General features: G+C 41.8%; 1 protein-coding gene across 1 annotated transcript in view; it reads left to right on the forward strand.

Moving 5' to 3' along the window:
* The window catches only part of LOC134750562 (huntingtin), a 58,934-nt gene extending 48,452 nt beyond the window's left edge, over positions 1-10,482 (forward strand). Inside the window, exons 43-45 of the mRNA XM_063685769.1 lie at positions 212-347; positions 6,326-6,645; positions 7,686-10,482. Coding sequence (XP_063541839.1) covers positions 212-347; positions 6,326-6,645; positions 7,686-8,084 — 855 coding nt within the window. The 3' untranslated portion in view covers positions 8,085-10,482. The remainder of the gene's footprint in view (positions 1-211; positions 348-6,325; positions 6,646-7,685) is intronic.
* Positions 10,483-10,925: the final 443 nt, after the last annotated feature.

Genomic DNA, 10,925 nt, shown 5'->3' on the forward strand with positions numbered 1-10,925 from the left:
AAAAAGTATGTTTAAAGGTAAAGATAGGTGTTAATGCTAATAACCTTACCTACTAGGGATTTACGTTGGTCAGTCTGTTAGTCAAGTCTCTTAAGGCTAAGTGTCTATACCTATAGGGTAAATGTGTAATTATAACTGCAATATTATAATACAGTCACATCAAGAAAATATTGCTACATATGTTGGATTAATTTATTTCTTCTTATTTCAGGGCATCTCAAACACAATCCGACAACAGGTGCTGCCAAAAGAACTGAAAAACAATGTGATAGAGAAACTGACGGAAAATACCAAGAAATATTCGGAGAGGCACGCCCTGATGATTCTTATGGTGCATCTGTTCTCAGGTATGTCACCATTACTTATATTATGCCTCGGTAATACTGGTTTTTAACAACTCTGAAGTTGTAAGCGTCCATTGGCTACGGTGACTGCTTACCATCAGGCGGGCCGTATGCTTGTTTGGAATTTATATGAAAACTGCACAAGTGACGTAACTGTCAAGTCATCTACCTTTTTTTGTTCTATCCGATTTATTAAATAGAAATTGTGTCAAAAAATAACTGCTATCTATGTTTTTCTAATAATTATCCGGTGCTTTATTTCGTGCACGTGCACTAGCTCAGTAAATGTGGAATTGCACGCAGGCTTAGCGGGAACTATAGAAAAAGCGTTTTCCCTAGGGAGTTATGAAGTTTTTAGTATTATAATTAGCACTTTTTTGTCTTTATAATTCGTTTTTGTATCGCAAGTGTGATGAAAAACATTGTGTGTAACTCGGGGCGTAATAATATTGCAAACTCGAGTCTATAAATCGCTCCGGCAAGCCGTCGCTATTCAACTATACTCTCGTTTGCAATTTAAATTCATAATATTGTGATGGGATCACGTTCGCCGGGGCGGGCGCGACCTCATACACCTCCCTTGTTCCAGACGGGAGCAAGGGTTTCCTAGTTAGCTCAGAGGAGAGAGAGGGTGCAGAGTGAGACAAGGAAACACAGGTTTAATGCTGTAGTATAAATCGGCGGGCTTTTATGCCGGTTTATTATAAATCAAGATTACTTAGGTCTAGGTATCCTAAGCTAGGTACGACGCGGGGTGGCTTCTAATTATCGCAACGGTACGGCGCGGACCCTAAGCTACTCGCGGATTCGGGAACGGTATCCCCTAAGGGTGAAGGGGATGGCGAGACGGGAAGGATATGCGAATCGGGGGGGAGCGCCTAGGGTGCCTACGCGTCTAAAACACGCCGGCTCTGACCAGGGCGATAGGGAGTATCAAGGGTGCCTACGCGTCTAAAACACGCCGGCTCGGACCAAGATACAGGGTAGGACGGGTTACGTAATCCAGGTGCCTACGCGTCTGAAAACACGCCGGCTCTGACTGGGCTACGGGAAGCAGGAAGGGTCGGAGGGGAACCGGGTGCCTACGCGTCTGAAAACACGCCGGCTCGACCGGGAGATCAGCTGTCCTCACTGCGGAAGGCCGTGAGCCCAACTGACGCTGTTGTATGGGCGCGCGCCGCTTTTATACGCTCGGCCCGGCGCGCGACGGGTGGGGCGAGTGGGCTGGCACTCGATCGGTGGCCGCGGCTCGATAGGTAGCTCCGCTGTCTGTCACGTGGCCGTTGCATGATGTTGTAATGCGCGGCTAGGCGCGCCATTACAGTCCCGTCACCCGTCTGGAGATTTTTACCTATGGGGAAAAATCACCGTTAGAATATGCTGGCTGAAAGACGATACCATTTCTTTTTTTTTTAATTCTTATTATTATTATTTTTTATTTACTGGATGCTATTATGTTTATCTCTCATTTTTGTATTTATTCTAAGTATTCGTCTTCCTATTTGCTACACGTTTATTTATTTTGAGCCTACGTTCTCTGTTTGACCCGCGTCTTGTTTTTTTAAAATTATTTATTGTAAGTATCTCCCCACAATATTGTTGTTCACTTGACTTAATGTTACCAATTCACGTTCACTGTTATGTACTTACTTGGTCTGTAACCTATTCTTTCTATGTGCTTGTATTATTCTATTCTATTTATTCACCATGTCGCGGGTTTATTTATGTTTATATTAAGTATCTATTGCGGTTTACTGGTCACACTTTTGATTGCACGGTAATTATTCTTCATTTTATTACTTTACTTTATTTAAACAATAGGTTTTTTTTATACACATTTTTTTTTATGCTTCTGCGGTACTTAAATCTGCTGACGTTTTTTTTTTTTTACTACACTTTATTACGGTTTTTTTTTACTACACTATTTGTTTTTCTTATTACGGTACTTTAATATAATCACGGTTATATTTTTATATTATTTCACTTCACATTTTTTTTTTTTTTAGTCTTCTTTTCCCCCCTTTTTTCTTTTGCTGTGACGTTCGTAGGGCGGGTGCGCCTGCCGCGTTCGCGGCCTTCTCGTATGGCCGTGTTGTTGGCCGCCGTTCCTCTTTCTGCCCGCCCTGCGCGTCCTTTTCTTGTTTCCGCCCTCCGTGTCTGGTGTCGAGGACGGTGCCGGTGCCAGGGAGCTGGCGATCTGTAACTTACTTTTTGGTATCCATCCTATATCTATTTTTCTTCTATTAAATTGACGTTTAAGGGTCCCATGTTCCATTTCTGAAGTCGGTTCGTGTCCGCGCTGCGTGGTTTCTGTTTTTCTAATTTTCTTCTTCCGGTTGTATTTTATCGCTGGACTCTGTGTGTGTTGTGTAAGGTTCGCTTTTGCTTGTCGGCGCGTGACTCGGTTTTCGGTGTATTTACCTTTTTCTGATATCTGGTCAATCTTACCGAAATCTACCTGTGGTAGCGGGTACGCATCTTCTTCGGTTATATGGATAACCTCACGGCAATATGCACGGAATCGGTACTGACCTGACGGTTTTTCTACTGGTACCACGGGGAAACTATGTGGGCTGTGTGACCTCTCGATCACGCCCTGTTGAAGCATGTCGCTCACATGCTTGTCGGTTATTTTTTGCTGTTTCGGATTTCGTGGATTACTTTGTTTTATAGGTTCTGTGTGCTTTAATTTTATTCTATGTTGTACCTTTGTGAGCGGTGTGGTTGGCTGCTGTTGACTGGATTCGGCGGTTGTGCTATCCTGGTTTTCTTCTGGAGTGTCTACTTTTTCCTTGTCTTCTCCGTTTTCCTTATTTTTTCTCTGGATATTCTTTTCATCGGGGTCTTCTTCGTCTTGGCTCTCTCCTGGCCATTTTATTGACATTCCAAGTCGTTTCAGGACGTCCATTCCTATTATAATGTCCGTCGCTGACGGCAGCACCCTCAGCCAGTGTCTGATTTTTACCTCTTTGACTTCTATGTCGACCAACAAGTTGTTGTGGGTTTGTGTCCTGGTCCCATTCGCTAGTATTACTTCTCTTGTTTTTACCTTATTCTGGTACGCGATGTTCTTACATTCATTATATACTTGCTGGTTGATGTACGAGTTGGTGGATCCTGTGTCTATTACGCCTCGGTATCTTCTTCCCATTATGTGCAAATCGGTGTATATGCGGTTGTCGCTCGCCTGTGGGCTATCGGCTGCTCCTAGCTTTTCCTGCCCTATCCAGGTTGCTTTCCTGCAGCAGGCCTTACTCAGCACTCCCAGTTTTCCACACTGGCTGCAAAACACTTGGCGTCTGCCCCTGCAGGCGTCCGCGTTATGTCCCGGTTTCCCACAGGACCAGCAGCTGGTCTTGGGGTCGTACTTCGGATGCACTGTGTGGCTCGTACTCTCTCTCGGTTCGGGTTTCGGTTTCTGGTTGTCGCTGCATCGGTCGTCCCTACCTTGGGTCGTTTGTTCGCTACTTGCTTGTTTGTCCTCCCTCCATTTGTTATTGTCGCTGGCGTCTCGCCACGCTCCTGACGACGTCGTTGCACCGTACGTGGGTGTTCTTATATTTTCATACTCGGTTCCTAACTTTAACAGTTCTGGTAAGGTCTTATAGTCTTGCCTTTTGATGTATAGCTTGTAGCTATGTAACATATTCTCGTGGATGCGGTGTAACTTCGCTGCTTCGTCGAGACTTCCGTACCTGCGCATCAGCGTCAGAATGTCTGTGACGTAGTCGGTAAACCTCTCCTGGTCTCCTTGTTTTCTAGTGACAAATTTTGGCTATGAGATCCTCTTCATAATTGGCCGGGTAGTAGTACAGCTTAAATGTTTGCAGGAATTGATTCCAATCGGTCCATGAGTCTACGTAATTTCTGTACCACAGGAGCGCTCTGCCCTGCAGGATGCGTGGTAGTGCGGGCAGTATGTCCTCTTTTCCGACCTTGCTGGCGTCGATGAGCTCTTCCAATCTTTCGATGAACTCGACGGCGTTGTCTGTAGTTTTAAACGAGAGGTTCCATTCTTTTATTAATTTTGTGATCACCTTTGCATTGTTTTCCGCCATTTTATCGGCTTCTTCCTCTTTCAGGATCTCCACCAAGCCCTTGCGTATCTCCTCTACGGTTAAGTCTTCAGTCGGTACGCCACGTGCCGTGGCTTCTTGTATTAATTCGGGTTTTTTGAGTCGGTATATCCAACTTGTAGGCATTTCTAATACCTACCGGTAAGCAGCGGTATACGGTGTTTTTTTTTTTTTTTTTTTAACCTTATTACTTGGATGGAGCGTGTCGGGGGTCCTGGTGTACCTCTGTGCGGGCTAGGTGTACTCTACGGGTGGGCGGGATGCGACAGTCCCAGTTGTCTCGGTGCGGTGATGCTGCGTGTAGCGGCTGTACGGAATATATAAGTACACGGTGCGGTATATGTAAAATATTTATTTATTTATTTATTCTGTCCTCTCTCGAGCAATGGTTCCTTCCAGGATACCGTATGGACTCCTACGTGAGTTTTTTCGTTGGGCGCCAGATGTGATGGGATCACGTTCGCCGGGGCGGGCGCGACCTCATACACCTCCCTTGTTCCAGACGGGAGCAAGGGTTTCCTAGTTAGCTCAGAGGAGAGAGAGGGTGCAGAGTGAGACAAGGAAACACAGGTTTAATGCTGTAGTATAAATCGGCGGGCTTTTATGCCGGTTTATTATAAATCAAGATTACTTAGGTCTAGGTATCCTAAGCTAGGTACGACGCGGGGTGGCTTCTAATTATCGCAACGGTACGGCGCGGACCCTAAGCTACTCGCGGATTCGGGAACGGTATCCCCTAAGGGTGAAGGGGATGGCGAGACGGGAAGGATATGCGAATCGGGGGGGAGCGCCTAGGGTGCCTACGCGTCTAAAACACGCCGGCTCTGACCAGGGCGATAGGGAGTATCAAGGGTGCCTACGCGTCTAAAACACGCCGGCTCGGACCAAGATACAGGGTAGGACGGGTTACGTAATCCAGGTGCCTACGCGTCTGAAAACACGCCGGCTCTGACTGGGCTACGGGAAGCAGGAAGGGTCGGAGGGGAACCGGGTGCCTACGCGTCTGAAAACACGCCGGCTCGACCGGGAGATCAGCTGTCCTCACTGCGGAAGGCCGTGAGCCCAACTGACGCTGTTGTATGGGCGCGCGCCGCTTTTATACGCTCGGCCCGGCGCGCGACGGGTGGGGCGAGTGGGCTGGCACTCGATCGGTGGCCGCGGCTCGATAGGTAGCTCCGCTGTCTGTCACGTGGCCGTTGCATGATGTTGTAATGCGCGGCTAGGCGCGCCATTACAATATCATTGAATTAATTACTATTTCCTCCACCATTTTTATTTATTTATTTAAGCTTTATTGCACAAAACATAAATATAATGTACAAATGGATGCCATTGCATTCTCTACCAGTCAACCATCGGGCCAAACAGAGACATGTAAAAATGGTGCAAGGAGAACAATAGTTATTTGTTATGCAAGGCTGCAAAGTGGTTATTTTGCGTGAGTGTTGAAAGTGAAAGCTGAGCGAGCGAAGGAATATAAGATTGAAGATAGATTCCTGAGCGTAACGAGGCTTTCAAGACTCGAGACGTCAAATTATTTTGCAGCCGTGCGGAACACACAACTTTTCACCTCACTACAGCGAGGAAGATGCGAGATGCAAGAAAAAAAAGAAAAAAACAATAAAAATATAAAAATAATCATATTTAATTTTGCCCTCTATTTAACACATCAAATATAAGACATAACACACTCAAATCCAAACAGAATAAACAAGAGAAAAGCACACATATTCATCGTATTCGAAATTCAAATGACTTTTGCACGCCAGCGGATAAAATAGATTTTTGCACGCAGATTTCGCGCTATAAACTGAGGTTTTCCGAGCGAGTGAGGTGAAAAGGAATTAATTAGAATTAGAGGAATTAAAACAACTGAACAACTAATAATTAATATTTAATTTTTAGCTGACAACAAACTCCTAAGCCCAAAACTGACCTCGGACGTGTCCAACATGGACCCAGACATTCTCATGAACTCAATGGAACGCATAACCCTCCTCTACAAACTCTTACGCAAATCCGAAACGTCAGAGACCAAGCAAATAATAACGAACGCAATGAAATACTTCTTGAGAGAGACGCTGCCGCCCGCGGCGACTTTGAGTCGAGTTGTGATCGAGTTTCTGGAGACTTGTAAGGAGAGCGAGAGGGAGAAGATGGCGGTGCTTAGTGAGAGGGAGAGGGGGATAGAGAGTGCGGTGTTGAATGCTGAAGTTGTTTTTGAGGTAAGAACTTATTGGATATATGTAACGTTTTCAACCAAAAGGTACCACATTGTCGCTTGTCAATAAGGTTGATTTCAAATTGAAGCTATATGCAAATAGCGCCTTATTGACAACCGACAATAAGTACCCTTTTAGATGAAAATGGCACATATTATTATCAATATCATTCATAATTAATGTTTAACAAGCAGAAACGTCTGCGATCGATGCTATTAAGCTTAGAATAAATTTAAAAGTGGAAAAATTACTGCCTTGGGTGAGACTTGAACTCCAGAGGCCGTGAGTTCAAGTCTCACCCAAGGCAGTAATTTTTCCACTTAAATTTAATATCATTCATGTTTGCGACCTGCTAGCCTAGTGGATGTGACCCTGCCTGCGAATCCGGAGGTCCCGGGTTCAAATCCTGGTAAGGGCATTTATTTGTGTTCATCACAAATATTTTTTACTGAGCTACGGATGTTTTTTAGTAATTATCTATAATATACAGGTATTGTCTTCTACTACCCACAACACAAGCCTTATTAAGCTTACTGCGGTAATGGGTCGATTTGTATAAAATTGTTCAATATACATGGTGGAAAAAAATAATGGGCCCTAAAGGGAAAGTGCCTTAAAACCTTAAGTTAGCACATTTTACTTAAAGGAAACATTCTTTTATTTTTTTAAACAAACAAAACTGCAATCAAAGTTTTTTTTATTTCGCTTGTCTAAAAATATTCTTGAGTACTAAATATTCGATTTTATGGATATTTTGTACCAGAGACGAGTGTAAGTCCTAATGTTTCTTGGAGAAATGTTATCATTATTATTAACTCTATCGACTAGTAGAATAAAATAGCTAGTGTTTATTTTTTGAAATTTTTAGTCGGTTTGATTCCCGGGCGAGACAAGCGAATTTAAAAAAATCTTTAAATGCAGTTTTGTTCCATTTTAAAAATAAAAGAATGTTTCCTTTAAGTAAAATGACCTAACTTAAGGTTTCAAGACACTTTACCTCCAGGGCCCATAAAAAAAATTCACACTGTATTTTTTTTTTTCAGGTATTCGAGACATCAGTAACCCAAGACCAGCTCCCAGTCCTCAGCGGCTGGATCTTCGAGGCTCTCTGCCATCTGCTCCACGGCAAAATATCCCCAAACCTCCTCCCCTACACCCTACTAACACTCCTCGTCTCCGCTTCGTCCACCAAACACATACGAAAGATCATTCCTCTATGTTACTACATATTAAGGCTAGGTTTCCATAAATGTGCTGATGTAGATTTTGGGTATTTCACTGATTTTGTAAAGTGTAAGGAAGGGATGAGTTTTAGTGATAGGAGGTTGTTGTGTGTGGTTGCTAAGCATTCGGGTTTTAGTGACGGGCAGTTGGAGAGGTTGAAAGAGCTTTGCAGTAGTAATGATTGTTTGAGTGATGTTATGATGTGTTTGGATGCTTAAGACCTAATTTGCAGTGACGTGTTTTACTGTTTACAAGTAATGTGGAGTTCAGTAGAAAAGACAATGTTAACAAATATGACAGATGTTGTTAGTATTCGACGTTATGACCTTGAAATTTTTATGTATGGTTGTTTTTATTGAAATATTAATAACTAGCTTTTGCCCTCGACTTCGTCTGCGTGGAATCAGTAACAGCAGCTAGAGTAAGTTTAGCGCCTGGAGAAAGTCTTATAGCAATCATTCAATTCGAGCATAATATGCACACAAATTATCAGGCAACTCATTATCTCAATTCAACCATGATTCCACCCACGATTTTCGGGATAAAAACTGTCCTGTGTCCTTCCCCGGAACTCAAACTATCTCTATGCTAAATTTCAACTAAATCGGTTCAGCGGTTTAAGCGTAAAGAGGTAACAGACAGACAGACAGACTTTCGCATTTATAATATTAGTATGGATTAACATATATTTTAACTGTTGATTAAATCATGGTTGTCAACAAATAGTTCGAGATTACGAAGAAATAAAGGTAAATTGATTTGTTTATATTATTTGTCTTTTCTACTGAACTCCGCTTTAGTAGTTACCGCAGCTAGCATTGTAACAAAATTAAACTTAATGTCGATATGGTTCTCAAATTTCGATCAACAGTGTATAAAATACATACTTTATTCGCTTTATTTTACTTTGAAATGAATGAAATCGTGAAGGTTCTGGACTTATTTTTGGGATGATACACTTAATTATGTACCACATGTAATTGTTTATTAATTTTGATTATTTTAACCTATTTTTAGCTTATGCGTTCTTAATTATTGTTAAAACTATATAACAAGGTGCCGAAACGTTGGGGTAAAATTAAATTATAAATATTTAAAAACTGAATGTGAGAAATACATTTTATTTTGTAAATATGCCAATTTCTACTGTTCATGGTGATAGTACAAAATGCAATGAATAGGGGTACTGCAATGTTCTGCCACCAGAGTGCAGCACTAGCCCCTTTAATAAACCATAGAGTAATTTATACATACTGTGCCTTTAACAGTTTTTCTGACAAGTTTTCGCAGATAATTAAATATGACATTGATGCATCAAGGCGGTTTGTTTTGAGAGCCTACCGGAAAACGCGAATATCATAATTTCGTGATCTGCCTCTTTTTTTTGTTTTTATTATAAACTGATCGGCGATTGGCCCTAGTCACACCTGATGGAAAGTGAAGACAGGGCCTAAGATGGCTCTTTATCGCTCAAATGTGTAAAAGTGATAGAGAGATAGATAACGAAATTTCAATTTCTTGTTTCGCGGTAGGCCCTCAGATTGTGCTTGTGGCGCTCCCTACGCAGAGTTTTGCGTAATATTCCCTATTAAGTAAATGGAGTGAGGTTATTTAAATAGGCGTAAGTAACTAAAAAATATAATAGAAAAAACACGTTACTCAATGTGAATATTTGTCTTAACGTAGAACAAGCTAAACGTCGTTTTAGTGAAATATATTTTTAGGAATATAATATTTACATAATTTTAACGTGATTTTAACTATAGCACAGATTATATAATACTATATAGTAACGGCTTCCAAAGCGATACAGATATAGTTAATACATTTTTAAACAACTCTTTTTTTCTGCCTTCTCGCTAAATATTCTAGAATTCGTAAAAAAGTGACATTTCTTCAACCAATAACGTCACTTGGCACTGACAGGTCAGTATAATATTGGAAACAAATCGAATTAATAAAACTCGAATTCGCCTCAAGCAGGGCACACCTCGACTTAACAGATTTTTTTTAATCATATAAGACTTTCATAAATTAATGAGGGCTATCGTTTTTTGCTCACCAGTTGGCGCCTCTGTTGATGGTGGTTCAAAAGATTACAGAACAGCTGTCAGTCATTGAAGTGACAAGTGACATTTGACATTTCGAACTATGGAAAAGACCACCATCTACACTAGCGCCCCTAGCAGCGAATTCATACGCGTTAGCGCTCATTAACGCTGTAGCGCCAAGTTGAACTAAGTACCTACCTAACATTTAAAAATAATAGCGTTTTCATAAAGTCACAAACACAAATTGATCCAAGTTGATTAGATGGCGCTAGTTTATTTTAGTGTAACCGATAAGGAGGAATAACAACTAACTCCGATCTCACCAGCTATGCTTATATGTAAAATAGACTTTCGTATAATGGTAATAAGTTGCAAACTCGAACGAAGAGACGTGTGAGATGGGAGCTTTTTAAAATTATCTTTGACTAGTCCTTTTTAGAGACGAGCACTGTAGTGTTAGTAGCCTTAACGTTGTATAATTTGTATATTTTATAGGAAATTATTAAGTATGAAATTATGTTATTTATCACCGCTTCAGCGAGAAGTAAAATATAATGAGATTTACATTAAACTTTTTTTTTTCATACCTGAACCAATTTAGTCCAGTCTACAAGTTCATATAGGCTCCCTATAGGGACTGTGCGCGTGAGAGGGTCCCCAAATCAGTGCTGGGGCGACACTCCTCCTTTCGGGCATTCTCGGCTCCGTTTGGCTCAGCATTACTCCGAGCAATTATTAGGGTTTGACAAAACTTGACGTCCCATTGCATGCACGAGCACAGATAAGATAATGACGAATTTTGACAACCCTAAATAGCCAAATGGCATAGTGCCATACATTAGAAAGGGATAGCATGATTCGACCCTGAATCGCTGTCAAACTACGGGTTTGTAGGATACGGGCCTAAATCAAAAATTTTAAGTTAGCAGTAAGTACACGCAAATAAGCAGGCGCCGCTACTTACAGTTCACAGCCGTCTGACCGAAACAGGATTTTTTATCGAAGCCT

Source organism: Cydia strobilella, chromosome 20 (assembly GCF_947568885.1).
Source record: "Cydia strobilella chromosome 20, ilCydStro3.1, whole genome shotgun sequence".
NCBI classification, from domain to species: Eukaryota; Metazoa; Arthropoda; class Insecta; order Lepidoptera; family Tortricidae; genus Cydia; species Cydia strobilella.